This window comes from Bos javanicus, chromosome 23, assembly GCF_032452875.1.
Source record: "Bos javanicus breed banteng chromosome 23, ARS-OSU_banteng_1.0, whole genome shotgun sequence".
NCBI lineage: Eukaryota > Metazoa > Chordata > Mammalia > Artiodactyla > Bovidae > Bos > Bos javanicus.
Genome location: NC_083890.1, coordinates 11185494 through 11208978, shown reverse-complemented (window position 1 = coordinate 11208978; position 23485 = coordinate 11185494). Strand labels below are relative to the sequence as shown.

Sequence of the window (23485 nt, the reverse complement as noted above, 5' to 3'; positions counted from 1 at the left end):
CCTGCAGGCCGCTGAAGCCGAACGGTGACGTCAGGGGCTGGGCACACAGGTGAACCGAGAAGGCGGAGCTTGGACGAGCTGGGAGGCGGGGCTGAAAGTTCCTTCTCCTGGGCCGGGGAAGAAGCAGGTAAAGAAAGGGACCTATGGGAAGAAGGAGAAGGTGCTGTTTTCTTTGGGGGTAAAGAGGTTCTTGAGTCAAATATTTTTTATGTATTTATATATATATTTATGTATATAAATCTTTGACCTAAATATAAGGGCCCATGTATTGGTTGCTGCCCGTTTTTAACATCTCCCAATTCAATGACACTCTGGTTATTATCCTTCCCACCACTCCCCTCGTTCCGTTCGGACTCCCATTTTTTCAATCGGTGGAGGAAAATCAGTAACTGACCCGACGGTCCAGAGTTGCTAACTGTTCAACACAACACGTGACTAACGGTTGGTTCATAAGAGCCTCTCTCTCCTCAGATAATTGATCCCTGTGAAAGGACTTGTGCCGTGCCTGAAGTTCAGATGATCAAATCTCTGTTTCAAGCAATAACCGTCACTTTCTGACCAAGAGAACCTAGATGTGGACAAACTGTTCAGGAAATATTCTTCTTTTATCTATCCAATTCAGACCGCCAATGGACATCTTTAATCCCTTACTAATCTACTATAAATCTTCACCCTTGATTATATTTTCGATCGAGTTTTGACTCAGAATGAGATTTAAATTAGCATTTTGAATCCTTTGAAAGTTTTGTCGGTGTTTTTTGCCCTTTTTGAGTTTCTGTGCTTGTATACCACAGTGATGAGGGGCCGGGGAGGGCAGGAAGCACACCCCAGTCCACATAATTTCTGTCCCATCAAAGGACTCTTGAAGTGGGCTGATTGTTCCTTACCCCTCACTCCTGGTTATTGCTAGCACAGTCCTTCCACATATTGGAAGGTCTAAAGGACCTCTTTTTAAAAAAATATAAATTTATTTATTTTAATTGGAGGCTAATTAATTTACAATATTGTAGTGGTTTTGCCATAATTGACATGGATCCCCAACAGTTGTACATGTGTTCCCCATCCTAAACCCCCCTCCCACCTCCCTCTAAAGGACCTTTTTAAATAGGCCCGCCAATGGCCTCTTCCTACATAGACATTACCCCCGTTTTTAAGTTGTTTTTGTCCCCTAATTTCACAATCATGAAATTGCATTAAAAGGACTATTTTAATTTTCTCTGAACGTCTCATGTTTATGTAGACGTTCATCTTATTTTGTCATTATTCATATTTATTCATATTTATAGACGTATCTTCCATCAAACAAAAGTCCCTCTACCCTTTTAATCATTTTAGTGGCTTTTCTTTGGCTGTTATTTTTCACAGGATGCAGTGACTAGCACTGCATACTGAGATCCATAAGGGAGTTCCTGAGGTTTTTGTTTAAGCTGATGTTTTTGTCATTATTCTGAAACCACCAGAACTTTTACTGGCATTTTGAATTTTTCAAGAACTGATGTCTTGAAGGAATAACCTACAGCAGCTTCTGATCCCTTTCCTTGGGGGCAGCTGGCAGTTCAGAGTTCATTGTCTTAAAGATGTCACCTGAATTGTCTTCTGTGTGAACTGCCTTAGACTTGTCCACATGGCAAGTCATCTACCACTTTCCAGCCTACTCATATAGCTTTAGAAATGTTCCAAGAGGCACTCCCAATTGACTTGACATTTCACTATGTGGAAAGCAGAGTATAATTTGTGTACCTAGAAAAGTCTCAAAGTATTCCTTTTTCTTAATCATTTATGAAATGTTAAATAACACTGATTCCCAGAGGATGCTATTAACATTGTTCAACCCTGAGAAGCCATTAATATTCCTACTTTTTATTTTCTACTTCTAAGCCAGTTTCCCATCCAAGATTAAAAAAAAAAAAGTTGTCTAGTGATAACTTTTAAAATTGTCTTTGTTAAAGAAGCTGAAATCCTTGAGCCTTTTTTCACCACCACCACCACTGTGACCAACCAAATCTAAACCAACCACATCCTTACAGCAGCCTGCTAGGAGGCCTCTTCCACTCTCGTCCCCTTAGAGTCTATTCCCCACACAGCAGAGGAGGAGAGAGCGCGCCTGTTAGAAGGTCAGTCAGGTTATGTCACTCCTCTGCTCAATACCCTGCAATGGCTCTGTCTCACTTGGCATAACATTCCAGCTCCTTAAAGACTCTCTGTGATTTGGTTCCACTCTCTTCCTCGCTTAATCTGCTCCAACCACACTTACTGGCCTTTTGCTGTTCCTTGAACACTCCAAGCATGTTCCTACCTCAAGACTTTTGCATTAGCCACTGCCTCTGCTTGGGATTCTTTCCTCTCAAATATCTATTTTTCTTTAAAGTGTTACCCCTACCTGCCATATTTTATACCTGTTTCTTGTCCATCTCCATCCCCTGGAATGTAAATTCCACATTTCCAGAATGTAAATGTAAGGCAAGGATTTTGTCAGTTCTGTCTCTGCTCTTCTTGCCTAGAATAGTGCTTGGCACACAGTAGGTACATAATATTTGCTGAATGAGAGAATGAAGAGTATAAACTATTCTTGTCTTTTGGTTCTATGTTGTTCACGTGCGTTTTTTGTTGGAAAAGATGATAGAAACCATTTTTCCAATCCCTGGCAGGTGTGTCCACCTTACCAAAGAGCCTATAAGCTTATTTATGCTCTTTGTTGAAAAACAGCCTTCCTTTCCTGGGAAAGAATGTCCTCTTCAAACCCTTTTGCAGCTTCAGAGGGATGAACTTGTACCTAAAATGATGAGGGATGGAGGTCATCTACCTAGCCACCTGTCCATCAGAAGATGATAGCTGTGGCAGCAAGACCACCCTCACACCAAACTTAAGGTGAAAATCATTGGTTTGAGGTTCCCAAGGGGTGCATGGAGCACTTGGTAGAGACCCTTAGTGATACGCACTGACTGGTCCATTATACTGGTGCTTCTTATACTTTTTAAAAATTTATTTATTTTTGGTTGTGCTGAGTCTTCGTTGCTGCACAGCAGGGGCTACTCTTTGTTGCAGTGTGTATGCTTCTCATTGCAGTAGTTTCTCTTGCTACAGAGCACAGGCTCCGGAGTGCCCGGGCTCAGTAGATGTGGCCCAAGGGTTTAGCTGTCCCATGGCATGTAAGATCCTCCCAGACCTGTGTCCCCTGTATTAGCGGGTGGGTTCTTAACCACTGGACCACCAGGGAAGTCCCTCTCATACTTTAATATACATGTGGGTCACCTGGAGATCATGTTATAAGTCTAGATTCTGATTTAGTAGGTCTGGGGTGGAACTTACGTGATAGAGGATGAGATGGTTGAATGGCATCACTGACTCAATGGACATGAGTTTGAGCAAACTCTGGGAGATGGTGACAGACAGGGAAGCCTGGCGTGCTGCAGTGCATGGGTTTGCAAAGAATCGAATATGACTGAGTGGCTGAACAACAGCAACAGCCGCCTCCAGGTGACCCTGATGCTTGTAGACCTCACTTTGGAGACCTTTTGTTCGTGGAACAGGGTGACCTATGATCCTTAAATTTATTTCAAAATTTATTCATTATTTTGAAACTGTAAGTAGAAAACTCTCAATGTTGTCTGGCTACAAGTTTTTAACTGTTCCCTCTTTAACTTCATCTTCATTCAGAAGAGAGTAAAACAACTTAGATTGGAGCAAAGAAGAGTTTGGAGCAAAGGGAATGAGCTATGTCTGGGTTGCATGTGGACTCAAAAGAGGTGATTCTATCTCAATCCTTAGAGAAAGTTCCATGGAAGAGTTAAACCGAGAATGGAGACATGAAGGGAAAGAAAAAGACCAGAAGGACCTTTCAGAGTAACAGCTACATAGGGAGATAAAAATCAAGAAAAAAAAAAGCCTTTGGACTAAGTTCCAAAGAGATCACTAAAAAGTGAAAGTGAAGGATCTGACTCTTGTGTCCCCCATGGAGTAGCCTGCCAGGCTCCTCCGTCCATGGGATTTTTCCAGGCAAGAATGCTGGAGTAGGTTGCCATTTCCTTCTCCAGGGGATCTTCCCAACCCAGGGATCAAACTCAGGTCTCACACATTGCAGGTAGACTCTTTACCATCTGAGCCACCAGGGAATCCCAGAGATCACTAGCAGACTTTAATCTCGGTGTAGGAGTGGAGTGGACCCTGTGCTGAGAGAATTAAGAAATGAGAGCAAGAAGCAGACTTCACAAAGCACTGCAGAAAGTTGGACCACCAAAGGAATGGTGAGGTCAGACTGGGATCCAACAGCAGAAGGGCTTTTTCAGCACCTAAACAACCACTGAGAGAGTCAACTGAGATCAGTTATGTCAGGGAAGGCAAAAGGCTGAGCAAACAGACTGAAGAAGCAAGAGGTTGTAGGAGTAAAGAAAGAGAGAGTAGACTTTGAAGGGGTGGAAGAAAGATAAAACATTTCTTTCCTAGGAATTTATTCTAAGAAAGTCAGTTAAAAAGAGGGAGGGGAAAAGCTCTGTACACAAAGGTGTTATTTGCCTTGTAACCAATAACAAATGGGGTAAATCAAAAGATTACAAAGGTTTAAACATGAGAAGATGGTTATACAAATTATGGCATGTGGTTTGTAGACTTGAACCAGGCTATGTCATTAAATCGTGCAAATTTGCATGCTACATAGCGCATCAGAAAAGTTTATGAAGTGATGTCCAGCAGGGAAAAGGCAGAATGCAAAAAATCTTTGCCTGATTTCAATAAAAATACGTTTGACTCTTATCAAAGAGTAGAAGAAAACATGGAAAATTTTAGCAACTTTTGTTAGTAGAATTATACATCTTTTTCTTTCTAGAATTCTTCTCTAATGCTACCATATTTTTATCATTATAAAATATACGTCATATAATAAATTAGGGGGTGTTGAGACTTCCTTGGCAGTGGTTAAGTCCAGTGGTTAAGGCTCTGTGCTTCCACTGCAGTGGGTACGGGTTTGATCCCTGGTCAAGGAACTAAGATCCCACATCCCACATAGTGGGCCAAAAAAATATAAGTAAGTAAATAAATACGTTAGAGGATAGCAGACTTTTTCTATAAAGGGCCAGGCTGTAAACAGTTTTCAGCTTTGCAAAATTATCAAGGCTGTGTTCCAATAAAACTTCATTTGTAATTACAAAAATTGGAATTCTATGTGATTTTCCCAAGTTAAAAAATATTCTTCTTTCAATTTTTTCCAAATATTAAAATCTGTAAAAACCATTCTTAGTTCACAGACCATGCAAAAATACTGTACCAGATTTGGCTATGGATGCAGTTGGCCAACCTTGCAGTAAAGAATAAAGAATAAGTAACATTTGAGAATAAGATTAAGAAACAAAAAAACCTTCCAAGTCCCCATTTTGCCCCTCCTCAATCCCATCCCCCTCCCTCTCTCCAGTGGGAACCACAATCCGCTCTCTTCCATGTTAAACACTTTCACTATATATGAGCCTGTCTATAAACAACATGTTTTTCATGTTTTGAAACTTTATAAATAGCAACACACTGTACATATGCTTCAGCAACTGGCTTTTTTCACTGCATTCTGTTGATACAAGGAGCTCTAGTTTGCTCATCTTAACTGCCCTATTGTGTTCCATAATGTAAATATTCCTCGATTGCCATCGCCAGTTATTTCTATTTTGAGCTGTGCTCAATTAACATTCTTCTACACATTACCATGTGCACAATTTTCTCTCGTGTGGTGTTTTTCAAAGGACAGTTTGTCAACTGTTACAGTGAATTGAAATACATTTAGAAGTTGGAACTTTTAATGGAATAGAATAAATGGGGACATTTATACCTGATACACAGAATTGACAATGTTGTGTCAATTATATCTCAATGAAAAAAGAAAAAGAATAGACAGGATTAGAAAAGATCAGAGAGTTACATGTAATAGGAAAAGGCATTACTGTGCAAAATTTTTATTTCCACTTTTTACACACTTACACATATGTGTGTATGTGTGTACTCGATTGTAATGTAAAATATATATCTCAGTAAGAGATTGTTGTCACAAAGTTTGAAAACCCGCTGCTTTAAGGTGCTGAGGGATACCCAGGAAAAACATGCTGGATCATAGAATGTGCACAATTTCTACTTAACTGGATACTGAAAAATGCTCTCCAAAATGGTTTTTCCAATTTACACTGGTCCTCACGGCAATGGGTAAGAGTTACCATTGCTTCACATCCTCACCAGTAGTAGGTTTTTCTCGTGGGATATTAAATATACCACATACACAAAAGATTGTATAACACTAATATGTATAGTTTGATGAATAATGGTAACATTTCCCTGAACGTCCCCCACTCCCCACGCTATGCAACAGGACATAACCAGTACCTTAGATACCTCTTGGGAGTCCCTTCCTCTGGGCATTCCCCTGCCTTCAAGTGTAACCACTGTGCAGAATTTTGTATTAAACATCCTCTGTATATGTATATTTTTCACCTGTTTTTGTAACCTTAAATAATGCATTGTTTGTATTAATGATTTAATGATATTGTATGGTATTCATTCTCCTGTTGCTTGCTTCTTTTAGGCAACAGGATGGTTTTGAGATTTATCCATGTTGATAGATTATAGCTGTAATTCACTCATTTTCACTGCTGTATAATATTCCATTTTATAAATAGCTCCACTTACCTATGTCAGGTCCATGAATCAAGGCAAATTGGAAGTGGTCAAACAAGAGATGGCAAGAGTGAATGTCGACATTCTAGGAATCAGCGAACTGAAATGGACTGGAATGGGTGAATTTAACTCAGATGACCATTATATCTACTACTGCAGGCAGGAATCCCTCAGAAGAAATGGAGTGGCCATCATGGTCAACAAAAGAGTCCGAAATGCAGTACTTGGATGCAATCTCAAAAATGACAGAATGATCTCTGTTCGTTTCCAAGGCAAAGCATTCAATATCACAGTAATCCAAGTCTATGCCCCAACCAGTAACGCTGAAGAAGCTGAAGTTGAATGATTCTATGAAGACCTACAAGACTTTTTAGAACTAACACCCAAAAAAGATGTCCTTTTCATTATAGGGGACTGCAATGCAAAAGTAGGAAGTCAAGAAACACCTGGAGTAACAGGCAAATTTGGCCTTGGAATACAGAATGAAGCAGGGCAAAGACTAATAGAGTTTTGCCAAGAAAATGCACTGGTCATAACAAACACCCTCTTCTAACAACACAAGAGAAGACTCTATACATGGACATCACCAGATGGTCAACACCGAAATCAGATTGATTATATTCTTTGCAGCCAAACATGGAGAAGCTCTATACAGTCAGCAAAAACAACACCAGGAGCTGACTGTGGCTCAGACCATGAACTCCTTATTGCCAAATTCAGACTTAAATTGAAGAAAGTAGGGAAAACCACTAGACCATTCAGGTATGACCTAAATCAAATCCCTGATGATTATACAGTGGAAGTGAGAAATAGATTTAAGGGCCTAGATCTGATAGATAGAGTGCCTGATGAACTATGGAATGAGGTTCGTGACATTGTACAGGAGACAGGGATCAAGACCATCCCCATGGGAAAGAAATGCAAAAAAGCAAAATGGCTGTCTGGGGAGGCCTTACAAATAGCTGTGAAAAGAAGAGAAGCGAAAAGCAAAGGAGGAAAGGAAAGATCTAAGCATCTGAATGCAGAGCTCCAAAGAATAGCAAGAAGAGACAAGAAAGCCTTCTTCAGCGATCAATGCAAAGAAATAGAGGAAAACAACAGAATGGGAAAGACTAGAGATCTGTTCAAGAAAATCAGAGATACCAAAGGAACATTTCATGCAAAGATGGGCTTGATAAAGGACAGAAATGGTAGGGACCTAACAGAAGCAGAAGATATTAAGAAGAGATGGCAAGAATACACAGAAGAACTGTACAAAAAAGATCTTCACGACAATCACAATGGTGTGATCACTGACCTAGAGCCAGACATCCTGGAATGTGAAGTCAAGTGGGCCTTAGAAAGCATCACTACGAATAAAGCTAATGGAGGTGATGGAATTCCAGTTGAGCTATTCCAAATCCTGAAAGATGATGCTGTGAAAGTGCTGCCCTCAATATGCCAGCAAATTTGGAAAACTCAGCAGTGGCCATAGGACTGGAAAAGGTCAGTTTTCATTTGATTCCCAAAGAAAGGCAATGCCAAAGAATGCTCAAACTACTGCACAGTTGCACTCATCTTACACACTAGTAAAGTAATGCTCAAAATTCTCCAAGCCAGGCTTCAGCAATATGTGAACCGTGAACTTCGTGATGTTCAAGCTGGTTTTAGAAAAGGCAGAGGAACCAGAGATCAAATTGCCAACATCCGCTGGATCATGGAAAAAGCAAGAGAGTTCCAGAAAAACATCTATTTCTGCTTTATTGACTATGCCAAAGCCTTTGACTGTGTGGATCACAATAAACTGGAAAATTCTGAAAGAGATGGGAATACCAGACCACCTGATCTGCCTCTTGAGAAATTTGTATGCAGGTGAGGAAGCAACAGTTAGAACTAGACATGGAACAACAGACTGGTTCCAAATAGGAAAAGGAGTTCGTCAAGGCTGTATATTGTCACCCTGCTTATTTAACTTATATGCAGAGTACATCATGAGAAACGCTGGACTGGAAGAAAGAAACACAAACTGGAATCAAGATTGCCGGGAGAAATATCAATAACCTCAGATATGCAGATGACACCACCCTTATGGCAGAAAGTGAAGAGGAACTCAAAAGCCTCTTGATGAAAATGAAAGTGGAGAGTGAAAAAGTTGGCTTAAAGCTCAACATTCAGAAAACGAAGATCATGGCATCTGGTCCCATCACTTCATGGGAAATAGATGGGGAAACAGTGTCAGACTTTATTTTTCTGGGCTCCAAAATCACTACAGATGGTGACTGCAGCCATGAAATTAAAAGACGCTTACTCCTTGGAAGAAAAGTTATGACCAACCTAGATAGCATATTGAAAAGCAGAGACATTACTTTGCCAACAAAGGTTCGTCTAGTCAAGGCTATGGTTTTTCCTGTGGTCATGTATGGATATGAGAGTTGGACTGTGAAGAAGGCTGAGCGCCGAAGAATTGATGCTTTTGAACTGTGGTGTTGGAGAAGACTCTTGAGAGTCCCTTGGACTGCAAGGAGATCCAACCAGTCCATTCTGAAGGAGATCAGCCCTGGGATTTCTTTGGAGGGAATGATGCTGAAGCTGAAACTCCAGTACTTTGGCCACCTCATGAGAAGAGTTGACTCATTGGAAAAGACTCTGATGCTGGGAGGGATTGGGGGCAAGAGGAGAAGGGGATGACAGAGGATGAGATGGCTGGATGGCATCACTGACTCGATGGACGTGAGTCTGAGTGAACTCCAGGAGTTGGTGATGGACAGGGAGGCCTGGCGTGCTGCGATTCATGGGGTCACAAAGAGTTGGACACGACTGAGTGACTGATCTGATCTGACCTATGTTACTACCAGTGAGTATTTAACTGTTCCAGGTCGACCTGCAGCCTGAAGCATAGTGAGAAAAATAGATGCTTGTGGTTGTAAACCACTGGATTTTGCATCATTAGGGTGACCATAACTGATTAGTACAGAGTGAAATGGAAAAAAAGTAGCAGGGGAAAGAGAGCTAGGAGTACCCTTTCAAGAAGCTTAGCTGTGGGGAATTCCTTGGCAGTCCCCTGGTTAGGGCTCAGTACTCTCAGTGCTAGGGACTTTGTTCAGTCCCTAGTTGAGAAACTAAGGTCCCATAAGCAATGCAGTATGGCAAAAACAAACAAACAAATGAAAAACAGCTTAGCTGTGAGGAGATTGAGAAGCTAGTTTCCTCGTCTTCCTCCCTGCCATCATTGCTGTTCTGTTGTAGTTCTTTAGATGCCTATAATATAAACGCCTTTCCCATGTATGGAGAATTTTTCACTCTATGAAACCTTGTGGGAAGCAGAGCCCACCTACCAGTAAAATGGCAGCTACTTACTTTCCCATCCTTTCTTGTGAACTAAGTCAAGTGCACATGTCATAGGCTCTGCTGATGAAATTTTCCCAAAGTGTACTTTGAATCATCAGGAGCTTATGATGCAAAGGAAAACGAGAACAAGAGAATTCATTCTTGGTGAGCAGTACCAGTTGTGACAGCAACACCCAACTAAAGGGAAAAGCTCTGGCAGCGGCAATACCTAGAGTCTTGTGCCAGAAGGCCTCTCAGTGTAACTTCGGCATCAGATGCTCATCACTGGCAGCAGCAGAGTCTTCAGTGGCCCAGCTCTGTGGCATGATATTGGCTGCCATCCTGTAAGCAAAACCTCCGAATGTGGTGTGATAGATGATGGTATCAATGCCCCAATTCTTCACCTTTCCCTGCATCTGTGTTATCTTGTGGGACCTTCTTATTCTAACTCTTGACTGAGTCTTGTGACTTGCTGTGATCAAGGGATTTTAGCAAGCATTAAAGAAGCAGAGGGCTTCCCATGTGGCACTAGTGGTAAAGAACCTGCAGGCCAGTGCAGGAGACGTAAGAGGCTTGGGTTCAGTTCCGGGGTCGGTAAGATCCCCTGCAGGAGGAAATGGCAATCCACTCCAGTATTTTTGCTTGAAGATTCCCATGGACAGTGGAGCCTGGTGGGCTATAGTCCATAGGGTTGCAAAGAGTCGAACTCGACTGAAGTGACTTAGCATGCATGCAGGCATACAAGCAGAAGCTTGGAAGACATTCATGTGGCTGCACTTGCTCTCTGTCTTAGTCTGTGTGCGATTATATAGCACAATTCTCCAGACTGAGTGGCTTGTAAACAAGAGATATTTATTTCTCACATTTCTGGAGGCTGGAAGTCTAAGATCAGAGTGCCAGCATGGCCTGGTTTTGGCAAAGGCTGTCTTCTAGGTTGCAAACTGCCAACTTCTTGCCATGTCCTCACACAGAGGAAGGAGCAAGGGATCTCTCTGCTACTTGTTCATTCAGGAAGGCTCCACCCTCCTGACCTAATCAATTCCCAAAGGCCCTACCATCTATTACCATCTCAATGGGCATTAGGTTTTCAACATATGAATTTGGGGAGGACAAAAGCATTCGGTCTGTAGCACTCTCACTGCTGGCCTCTGCCATTGCAACATGTCTAGGCTAGCCTGTTGGATGATGAGAATCACATGGACCTAGGCCAAGTCTCTCTGAGTTATCCCAGCTGAGGCCTTCCTAAGTCAGCCAACAGCCAGTTGACCCTCAGGCATATGAATGAACTCAGCCAAAATCAACAAAACTGTCTAGTCAACCAACAGTTGACCCCAGATGTCAAGTAAGTCCAGCTGAAATCAGCCCAGCTCAGCCCAGCCCCAGAGAAGCTGAACCCCACAGACTTGTGAACTAAGTATTGTTCATTGTTAACAAGCCGCTGAGGTTTTGTGGTTATTTATGTAGCATTGTTGTGGCAATAAATAACTGACCCTTTGCACACATCTATGAGCTATGACTTTTCTGCTTAAATCAGCCTCAAGAGCCAGTATTTGTTGCTTGCCCTGACACCAAGACTGAATGTAAATGAGAGAGAAACACAGGGTCAAAGGAGAGATTGTTTGAGCTGGAAGAGACTTTGGCATGCTTACAGGCAAAGGATTGGAGGCAGTTGTGTTTGTTAGGACATGAGTTTGGGTGCAAAATTAACAGTGCTTTAACCATGACAGAGGGCTTCCCTGGTGGCTCAGCTGGTAAAGAACCTACCTGCCAATGAAGGAGACGCAAGAGACAAGGGTTCGTCCCCTGGGTTGGGAAGATCCCCTGGAGGAGGGCATGGTTACCCACTCCAATATTCTTGCCTGCAGAATTCCATGGACAGAGGAGCCTGACAGGCTACAGTCCATGGGGTTGCAAAGAGTTGGACACAACTGAGTGTGCACGTGTGCACACACACACATCACCATGATAGAAGTTTATAGTTTCCCTTGGTCACGTAGGAGCCTGAGTAAGAGTGGCAGCCCTGCTCTGTGAATCTTCAGAGGCCTAGATCCTTCTGTGTTTATTATGTCCTTGTCCAGTTGGCCCAAGGTCACCCTCTACTCCCCCTACTCCATCCACATTTCAGCTGTTGGGAAGAGGGAAAGGAAAGATTTTCTCCTTAATACATGGTGTGTGCATGCTTAGTTATGTTTGACTCTTCACCACTCAATGGACCGTAGCCCTCCAGGCTCCTCTGTCTGTGGGATTCTCCAGGCAAGAATCCTGGGTTGCCATGCCCTCCTCCAATGGATCTTGCTGACCCAGGGATCAAACCCGTGTCTCCTGCATTGCAGGCGGATTCTTCATCCCTGAGCCACCAGGGAAGCTGGTCCCATTCATTTCTCCCCCTTTCAGCCTATTTTCAGGAATTGGTCATATGGCCACACTCAGCTGCCAGGAAGGCCAGGAAAGGCAAACCTTATTCTGGCCAACCGTGTGTAAATTCCTGCTTCTGTGGAAGAAGGGGAAAACAAATAATAATAGTTCTTCCCATGTCAATGAGGAAAAAGGGATAATTAATGTAACAGGATCTCTGTGGTTGACTTTATTAGCCATTTCCTTCCTCATTCCTTGGGAAGGGGATTCATTGTTTTTGGAAAGGTTGAGCAACTGTGTTCCCAGTTGGCATGAATCATGATATCTCTTAACCAGTTATGGCAATCCTACTGAGCTTGTCAGAAACTGATTTCCACAGCCTCCCCTGCAGTGTTGGGTGACCATGTGACCCAGCTCTGGCCAGTGAGCCAGGAAAAGAAGGCTGCTGGGGGGTTCTGGGAAGTGGTTTCCTTCCTAGGAAAGAGACAAATGCAGAGGAGAGTTTGGCGCTCTCCTGCTTGTGGTACTGATGTGAGACTTCTTACCACAAAAGAAAGGTCAAGAGAATCACAAATGCCAAACTAGAGCCCTGGCACCTTCTTGAGGATTCACATGACCTTGAGAGATGAGTATGAGAAAGCCAGGTGGAGAAGGGGAGGAAAGACATTGGAGGAAATGAGAGTATTATATACACAGGAAGGAATGCACAGAGATGTTCCTGGAAAATTGGATTGGAGTCAGATGGTAAGGACTTTGTAAGCAGCAATGTGATTTATTGTCTGAATCGCCTCATTCATAGCTGGGACTGGTTTCCTGTTTGTTGACTGATTTACCACAAAGCATGACAGGCATCTTCCTTTTGTAGGTTTAAGAGGACTGCCCATCTCTTCCCCTATTAGAGAGTTAAAATACTTTTGTTTTGGAAAATCTAGGCTCTCAAAGGCAAAGATCTTGATTATGTGGGTGGGTCGGGGTATAGATCTGAAAAGATGAGCGAGCAGGGAATCACTTCCAACTCCTACTGTGAATGGGGTTTCCCTACCCTCGGGGAATGGAGAAGTGCCTAGTTCTGCCCGCCTTGGGACCCGTGTTTGACCCCGTAGCAACAGGATGATTGATGGGTTGGCTGCGTGGACCCCAGGCTGGGGACTGAGTTGTGAGCCACAGCCTTTGGGGCTATGAGCAGTGGGACCACTGAGGCTAGGGCATCCAGCCTCTCACACTCTCACATGACTGACCGCACAGCCTGAAGTCCAGAGCCCTTCCATGAGATTCTAGAATTGGGTGAACCTGGGAATTCAATGTGACTCCATCAAGGGGAGAGAGAAAAACACTTGGAGTTAGAATTTTCCCCTAACTCCTTGAGGAAGACGACTGAGTCCGATTTTATATTATTTTTTAAAAAATAAAAGATAGAAGAGGGGGCTTCCCTGGTGGTTCAGTGGTAAAGAATTTGCCTGCCAATGCAAGAGACATGAGTTCGATCCCTGGTCCAGGAGGATCCCACTTGCTGCAGAGCAGCTAAGCCTGTGTGCCACAAACATTGAGCCTGTGCTCTAGGGCCTGGGAACGACAACTGCTGAGCCTGTGAGCCCTAGAGCCCGTCCGCGGCAAAAGAAGCCACCACAATCAGAAGCCTGTGCTCTGCAACTGGAGAGTAGCCCCTGCTTGGCGCGACTAGAGAAAAGCCCACACAGCAATGAAGATCCAGCATAGCCAAAAATAAGCAAGTAAATAATTTAAAAATAATAATAATAAAACTGCTTTCTCGCACTAGAGTGTCCGATTATGGTACAAATTCCTCCTGTGGTTTATATACAAAGCCAAAGGAGAGGGAGTGAGAAGGGTTCATAAATTATCTCAGCAGTTCTTTTTTTTTCTTTAAGTTGATAGATTTCTTTTCAAGAGAATGTATAAGATGTATCTCAAAGAACTCAAGCTCCTATATATGCGAATTATCTATTTTCATTTTTTAAAAATCCAATTAAATTGGCCTGATACTGCCAGGCTAGGAGGAAATCCAACCTCCATTATGACCAGAGCTCCTCTGGCCCTCAGGGATGCCTCAGAATCCAGAGGTGGAACCTGGTGCCAGAAACGGGGGCCAAGCTCTTACCCACGGCCATCATGGGGCTGTGGGCGTCTGCCTTGTACAGCCCACAGAACAGAGACTTGAACCCACCAGCCCCTGTTTTAAACCCCACATAAGGTGTAGGCATTTTTACTGAGGTGTTAAAAAAAAAAAAAAAATTCTTGAAGGAATTCCTTGGCTGCCAGTGGTTAGGACTCTGCACTTTCACTGCTAAGGGTAAAGGTTCCCCAATCCCTGATTGGGGAACTAAGATCCCACAAGCCGCATGGCACGGCCAACCAAAAAAAAAAAAAATTATGACACATATGTTCTAAACCAGGGATGTACATTTACTTTTGGTGGGAGAGTGAATTTGTAACAAGCATTTGGTGTTTTGCTTATATCTAGTATTTTTACAATTATCCTATCTATCTATCTATCTATCTGTCTGGGACTTCCCTTCCTATACAGAGTGTGCAGATTTGGGCCCTGGTCAGAGAGCTAAGATCCCAATGACTCATGCCAAAAAAACCAAAACCTAAAACAGAAGCATTATTGTAACAAGTTCAATAAAGACTTTAAAAAAAATGGTCCGCCGGGACTTCCTGGTGATCCTTGCAGTGCTGGGGACTCAGGTTCAGTCCCTGGTCGGGGAGCTAGGATCCCACGTGCTTCGGAGCAGCTGAGCCTGAACACCACAACTCTTGGGGCCGTGTGTCTCAGTGAAGGACCCTGAAAGACACAACGAAGATTCCAGATGCCGCAGCTAAGATCTGATGCAGCTAAATAAATAAACAAATATATTTTTTAATGGTTCACATCAAAAACAAAACAAAACCTTTTAACTGACGTCGGTGACTTGGGCTCTTCTTTTTCTTTTTTATTTATTTGGCTGCACTGGGTCCTAGTTGCAGCATGTGGGATCTAGTTCCCCGGCCAGGGATGAAACCTGGGCCCCCTGCATTGGGAGCACAGAGTCTTAGCCACTGGACTGCCAGGGAAGTCCACTTTATAATGTGCTCATTGTTATTAGTTATTTCCCTGCCTCAACTCAATAATGCCAGAGATCCAGCTGATGGGAGCTGGTAGCAACATCCTCTGTTGGAACCACAAGTCGAATTGTGAAAAGAACTAAAAATATTGAGGGAATTCCTTGGCTGCCCAGTGGTTAGGACTCTGTGCTTTCACTGCTAAGGGTAAACGTTCAATCCCTAATTGGGAACTAAGAACTAAGATTCCCCAACTAAGAACTAAAGTTCTTACCATGATTGTGTAAGTCTAAGATACTATCAAATGCAAGATGCATTAATATTTTAGATATCACTGAGAGAAAAATACTATTAATTAAATTATGCCTTCATGCTTTCTTGCCACTTTGTATTTTTTATTTTCTACTTATCAAAATGATTCTAGACTTGTTTATCTTTTATTTATTTTGGCTGCACCAAAGACCTGCATGAAAGGTCTTAGTTCCTTGACCAGGGATCAAACCCATGCCCCCTATATTGGGAATGCAGAGTCTTAACTAATGGACTGCCAGGGAAGATAGTTTTAGACTTATTTAGATGTAGATTTTTTGTATTTTTTGTTTATTTATTTATTTTTGGCTGCACTGGGTCTTTGTTGCTTTGCAAGGGCTTTCTCCAGTTTTGGCGAGTGGGGGCTACTCTTCATTGTCATGCACAGGCTTCTCAATGCAAACGTTTCTCTTGATGCAGAGCCCAGGCTCTAGGTGCATGGGCTTCAGTATCTGTGGCTCACAGGCTCTAGAATTTGGGCTCAGTAATTGTGGAGCACAGCCTTAATTGCTCCGTGGCATGTGGAATCTTCCTGGGCCAGGGATTGAACCCATGTCCCCTGGCTTGGCAGGTAGATTCTTATCCACTGAGCCACCAGGGAAGTCCCTAGACAGAGATTTTTAAATCACATATTGATATCTATGAAAATATTCAACTTTAGAAGTAATCAATAAAATACAAAAAGATGCTCTCTCAATGTTGACATCCTTAGCATATTTGCTTTTGTCCCTATGCCTGTTGCCTCATGGTAACAAAATAGCTGCTGAGGTTCTAGGCATCATATCACATTCAAGCTAAGAAGAAAGAAAATGTAGAGATAGTGTTACCTAAAAACTGGGTTTACTTCTTGGTAGGTGCCAATAGACACAACCAAGCCAAAGATAGGGAGAAGGAAGGATTTATTATTACTGGCAGCAAATAAGAACAATGGGGATCTTTTCCAAAGCAATGTCTCCCTGAACAGCGGATTGGGGAAGTTTTAAGCTCGGAGGTACATGCATATTCATAAGAGGGCTTGAGCAGAGGAGAATTCAGCATAGAATCGGGGCCAGGGTTGACAGAGTCCAAGCTTTAGTTGACCTAAAGTAGACTTCTGTTAGCAAAGAAGAGGAAATGGGTATTGGGAAGGAAGCTGATGATATCTTCTGCAACACAACTTAATAAACAGTAGTTTTACATAGATAATAAATAGTAGTTTTACATAGATAATAAATAGTAGTTACCCCTTGGCATAAAGCAAAAATGACAATAGCAAAAACTGTTACATAGTACAATGCTTACCATGTTCCAAGCACTGTTCTGAATGTTTTAAATATATTAACTCGTTTAAGCCTCACAGCAACCTTATGAGGTAAACACTGTTATTATCCTTGTTTTATTTTAGTGTTTTTTTTATCATACTTCATATGCTCACGGTTAGACTTATCATAATCTTTGGTGCATGACATAGCCCTAACTGATCCATGCATAACTCCTTTATTTACTTTAAAAATATTAGTTATTTTTAGTAAAGTAACATTTACCCTCAAATCCTCTACCCAAAGTAAAATTAGGATCTTGTCAGTAAATCAGATCTGACTATATGATCTCCCCAACCCATTTCACTTCCTCCCCTGGCCCGAGGTGATGGTCATTTAGAATCCTAAGTTAATCATTCCTTTATTTTCCTTATATAGTTTTGTAGTTTTATCGCATATATATATAGAGTCCAAAATTTGTGTATGTGTGTGTATAACATACCTATAGTTGCTTTTAACTGTATATCTTCTTTTGGTACTTTTTTCATTTGCTATTACATTACTAAGATTCATTCCAACTGTTCTGTGTTGCTACAGTAATTCATTTTGATGACTGTTTAACATGGCATCGTGTGAATATGTAGCAATTTATTCATCTTCAAACAGTTCTTTACTGAAGTACCTATTATGTTCTTAGTGATTTTTTTCCTTTTCTGGTTATCCACTGGACTAACTATCATATCCAGGATTGCTAAAGGCTTCATGTAATTTGAGCAGTTTTCTTCATCATTTTTAATCGCTGCATGAGATCTTGCAAGACTCGCAATGATGCTTTGCAAATTATTTGCTTTGTGTCATCAGTTATTTACATTGGGCTCTCAGAGAGAGGCTGAACAATAAAGACTTGATTTGATGGGCTTGGTGCACACATAGAGCCCTTAGTTTCAGCCTAGAGGAATGTTGTGGTGATAAGGGAAAAAGGGGAACATCAGTTCATTGGTGAATATTTCTTTGTTATGATCACTTTTCCTTCCCTGGTCAGCCTGGCAAATGTGGAAGTTTGGATTTTGACCACTGAGATAACAAGAATCCCCTGCACCTCAGAAAATTCCCTAACACTCCTGACGCAAAAGGTAGAATCCATTTCCCCTCCCTCTGAAAATGGCCCAGTCTTGGTGATTCACAAGAATAAAGTACAGCATTATTTACAATAGCCAAGACATGGAAACAACCTAAATGCCCATCAACAGTTGACTAAGGAAAATGTGATATATATATATATAAATATGATATATGCATGCATATCATATATATATAATGGAATACTATTCAGCCATAAAAAAGAATGAAATGATGCCATTTGCAGCTACATGAATAGACCTAGAGATTATCAGACAGAGAAAGACAATACCATTTGATATCACTTACGTGTAGAATCTAAAATATGACACAAATGACCCTAGCCACAAAACAGAAACAGACTCAGGAACATAGAGAACAGATTTGTGGTTGCCGAGGAGGAGAGTGGGATTGAGAGTTTGGGATGAGCAGTATAAATTATTCTATATAGGATGGATAAGCAAGGTCCTACTGTATAGCAGAGGGAACTCTATTCAATATCCTGTAATAAACCAAAATGGAAAAGAATATGAAAGAGAATGTATACACACACACACACACATAACTGAATCACTTTGCTGTACACCAGAAACTAACACAACATTGTAAATTAACTATACTTCAAAAAAAGAGAAAAGAACAGAGTCCAGTAGAAGCAACCCTGTGCAACTTCCAAGGCCAAGGTGAAACAAGGTGATACAGCTGCCCCTAGTTCACTCTTCTGGGGACATGCACTCTGGAGAAGCCAGTCAGCAAGAGGTGAAGAAACCCACATGAATCCACACAGAGAGACCCCCAACTGACAGCTGGCAGCAATCGCCAGACATGTACGTGAATGGGTCTTCAAAGAGAGGTCCCCCAAATTCATGAGTGGTGACAAGATCTCCTGGATGTGTCCCGTCCAAATTCCTCATCATGTACAGTGTTAAGCTAACCTCCAGAGTCCTCCACGACAGAATCCACATGCATAATAAATAGTTGTCTTATTTGTCTTATGCTACGAAGTTTTAGAGTAATTGTTATGCTGTTGTTGTTTGGTTGCTGAGTCGTGTCCGACGCTTTGGCGACCCCATGGACTGTAGCCCACCAGGCTCCTCTGTCCATGGTATTTCCCAGACAATGATACCAGAGTGGGTTGCCATTTCCTTCTCCAGGGGACCTTTCCAATCTAGGGGTCCAACCCTCATCTCCTGCATTGGCAGGCAGGTTCTCTACCGCTGAGCCACCAGGGCAGCCCATAATTTGTTGTAATAACTAGTAAAATTACAGAAAGAGAAAAAAGCAACCAGTATACCCAATTTTAAAGATGTGGGGACTTCCTTTGGTGATCCAGTAGGTGAGACTCTGAGCTCCCATTGCAGGGGGCATGGGTTCAATCCCTGGTTAGGGAACTAGGATCCTACAGGCTGTGTGCCACAGCTGAAGAAAAAGAAAATGTGGAGGGAATTCCCTGGTGGTCCAGTGGTTAGGACTCCATGCTTCTATTGCAGGGGGTACAGGTTCCATCCCTGTAGTTGGGGAACTAAGATCCCACAAGTTGTGCAGCAAGTCCAAAAAAAAAAAAAAAAAACAGATGTGGAAGCCAAGGCCTGGCAAGGATAAGTATGCAGTAAATGGAGAAGCTAAGCAGAAATAACAATATTCGTGCCTGGGAAATCCCATAGACAGAGAAGCCTGGCAGGCTACAGTCCATGGAATCAAAAGAGTCAGACAGGATTTGGCGACTAAACAACAGCTTATACTTTAAAATGGGTAAGGTGGTGAGTTTTATGTTATGTGTATTTTACCACAGATAAAATTTAAACATTTAAATAATTAAATAATTCCAGAAAATGTCCTAACCATGCTTGTTTCATAATGTGGTATTTTTGTAGTTCTGTTGCTCCTGCTGGTTCTCCCAGTGCCTCGTTCCTTACACGCTCAGGTATGTTTCACTATGTACTAGTCATTGTCCCTGGAGAATTACTAAGGTAATTCTTTAAGGACCAGCACAAAGATGTATCCCTCCCGAGAGGATGTGAGCTCGTTTCTCCCAGGCACTTAGCGACACTTCCAGTTTAGGACTGCTTTATTTTTTATTTTATTTTTGGCTGCGCTGGGTCTTCGTTGCTGTGAACGGGCTTTCTCTAGCTGTGGCGAGAGGGGCCTTCTCATTGCAGTGGCTTCTCTTGTTGCAGAGCACGGGCTCTGGGACACGCAGGCTTCAGTGCTTGTGGTTCATAGAGCCCTGGCTCAGTAGCCGTGGTGCAGGGCTCAGTTGCCCTGCCGCATGTGGGATCTTACCAGACCAGGGACTGAAACTGCATGCCCTGCATTGGCAGGCGAATTCTTAACCACTGGACCACCAGTGAAGTCCTAGGACTAGTTTAAACTAGATTTATTACTTAAAAGTTTTTTTTAAGTACTTCATGTAATTTGGGCTACAAATCTGTAAAAAGTTAGTTACATGACAGTGTCTCAAGGAGCATTTTCTCCTGAAATGTTCAGTTAGTACTAAGTTAACTTTCCTTGGAGTCTCCTGGGAGAAGATGGGGGCAAGTTTACTTCTGATTCCCCTTTATTGTAATCATAACCCTTTGGGGCCATGACTAATATCGGGAAGGCCTTCTAATAGACTCCCCACCTTGGTGGACCCTGAGCTTTAATTTCATCCCACGTTACCATGCAGAGTTCTCATAATGAAATTCAAGTTTGCCCAGATTGGCAAAGGGGCTTCCCAAGTGGCGCTAGTGGTAAAGAACCTGCCTACCAATGCATGAGACTTAAGAGATGTGGGTTTGATGCCTGGGTGGGGAAGATCCCTGGAGGAGGGCATAAAAACCCACTCCAGTATTCTTGTCTGGAGAATTCCATGGACAGAGAAGCCTGGGATCACAAAGAGTCGGACGGGACTGAAGCGACTAAGCACGCACACACAGATAGACAAATACCCTCAGAGCAAATGTGACTTTCATGCTTGCTTACCTGTCCCAGTTCCTGAAGTCCTATAGTCTTTTGTCTCCTACTTCCTATCTTGTCAGCACTTCTGTGCTTTTAAGAATATTTAAAAACTATTTGATCCAGCAATTTTTAGGGTTGTTTTTTTTTTAATCAGCAAGTTGGCTCCACCAACCTTAGCAATCAGAAGTCCTTCTACTTTATCTTTTCTTTCTTTTTATTGATTTCTGTTCCTTTATTTGCTTTCTTCCTCCTATCTTTTTTTATTCTTATCATTGGTTGGATTTTTTTCCCCCTAACTCCCTGAGTTGAATGCTTAGCTCATTATTGTCTTTTCTTTTTCCATGATAAGGCTATTCTATTTTAAGGTTTTAAATTTCCCTTAAAGTACACCTTTCATTGTATTCCTCAAGTTTTGATACATAGTGGAGGAGTGATTACTCAAAACCTATTATTTTCATCCACTCACCCAGCAAGCCTGTTGTGCTGCTACCCTGACTTTTCTCCTGAGATACCTGCACAGAAGGTCTGGACAATGCACCAATTTTCCCCTTCAGGGGCAGCAATGATAACCCAGGGCAAAACCGGAAGAGAGAAAGAGCACAATTTCACTTTCTTTATTCAGTATTTTAGGCTTCCCTGGTGGCTCAGATGGTAAAGAGTCTGCCTGCAGTGCGGGAGACCCGGATTTGATCCCAGGATCGGGAAGATCCCCTGGAGAAGGAAATGGCAACCCACTCCAGTATTCTTGTCTGGAAAATCCCATGGATGGAGGAGCCTGGTCAGGTACAGTCCATGGGGTTGCAAAGAGTTGGACGTGACTGATTCTTTCTTTCTTTCTTTCTTTTTTTTTTTTTAATTTAATTTTATTTTTAAACTTTACATAATTGTATTAGTTTTGCCAAATATCAAAATGAATCCGCCACGGGTATACATGTGTTCCCCATCCTGAACCCTCCTGATTCTTTCTTTCTTTCTTTCTTATTCAGTATTTTCCAATTCTGGCTACAGATGAAAATCACTAGGAAGTTTTTAAAAATACTGATATCTGGGTCATACCCAGAGAATGTTCTAGCTGGTGTGGGGTGGGGACTGTCAATGATTATAATGGGAAGCCAGGGTTGAGGACCACTCCTCCATTTACCTGCTCACTGCCACCAGCCTGGGACTGCCTCTTCCTTCCTCCCCACTCAAACTCCCAAACACTTTTAAACAGCCTTCTGTCTTCTCTAAGCTGTTACTGCCTGGTTGCCCACATTTCTCTCTATTGTTTCTCCAGTTGAATTGGGGGAAGGAGGCAGAAGCCCTGGGTAATTTACCACATTGGCAGGAATCAGAATTATCCCCGGCCCCGCTATTGTCTGTCTTCACAGGAAGTCTCAGCATGAAGCAGCAGCACTGGTGTGGCATGACCGCCAAAATGGGCTCCCTGTTGTCAGGGGTCTTTACCATCACGGCCGTGGACTTGTACCTCATCTTCGAACAGAAGTACTTAAGGAGAAACAATTGCACTGAGCAAATGTCACAGATCAAGAACACAAGTATCCTGATAAAAGTGTTCATCATCTGCTGGAGCCTGACTATCGTCTTCCTCCTATCTTTCATCACCATCCTCGTCAGCTGCTTGCTCCTATACTCAGTGTACGCCCACATGCACAGGGGCCTGCTGATCTACATCGTCTGGATCTTTTTCTACGAAACTGTAAACATTGTGGTACAGTGCCTCACCAATGACAATTCTTCCGCTGCGGAGGTCAGAGTCATGCGCTGGTTTGGTCTGGTGTCCCGTATATGCATGCACTCTTTCTGGATGTTCTTTGTCATCACTTACGCCTACATGATCTACAAAAATAAAAGCCAGGGCAATATCATCTCCTACAACAGACGTATTTCTACCAGCAATGGAGACTTCCTGCCGCGGAAATCCAAGATAATCAACTTTTCCCGCCGCTACAGTGAGTAACATGGCCCTGTTCCACCGTAGGGTCTCATGGTAGTTCATTTTCCATCTCATTCACTTTTCAGCAAGCAGAGACTCTACTGCCACCCTTTTGGGAGAGATACGGTGAGAAAACGGATTACCATCGCCTCTGGAACACCTTGCTCATAGAGGATGTTTAATTAGAGGACATTGTTATTTATCAAGTTCTCCTTGACTTCCTCTTTCCTTTTCCTGTCAGTACCACCTTATTGGTCAAAATGAAGACAGGCAGGGATGAAATGAAGCTGAATTGCTGTCTGGCAATCCTTTCATCTTAGTGTGTCTTCATCAGCCTTCAACTCACAGCTCTCTGATGTAACCCTAGAATAGGCAAACCTGTATTTATATCTCAGATTGTTGTAGCAAAAAATATATCATTGGGGTCTTGAGGTGGTTTTTTGCTGCTTTTTCTCCCTGTGTCATCTATACTATATTCCAGATAAGTAAAAGAATAAAAATAGAGAGAAATCATACTTTATTTTCTGTCTTGACCCTTCCATCCTCTCCCCCAATAAAAACTGTCAAGGAGCACAAA

The 23485-nt window shown here is 42.4% G+C and overlaps 1 protein-coding gene across 2 annotated transcripts; it reads left to right on the top strand.

Moving 5' to 3' along the window:
* Positions 1-46: 46 nt before the first annotated feature.
* TMEM217 (transmembrane protein 217) lies at positions 47-23485 on the top strand. 2 transcript variants are annotated; one of them, XM_061398057.1, is made up of 2 exons: positions 47-127; positions 22343-23485. In XM_061398057.1, exon 2 carries the CDS (start codon positions 22354-22356, stop codon positions 22930-22932), a length of 579 nt encoding a protein of 192 aa, XP_061254041.1. In that variant the 5' UTR covers positions 47-127; positions 22343-22353; the 3' UTR covers positions 22933-23485. The 2 variants fall into 2 exon arrangements, with proteins under 2 accessions (XP_061254041.1, XP_061254040.1); XM_061398056.1 differs by lacking the exon at positions 47-127 and adding an exon at positions 21603-21755.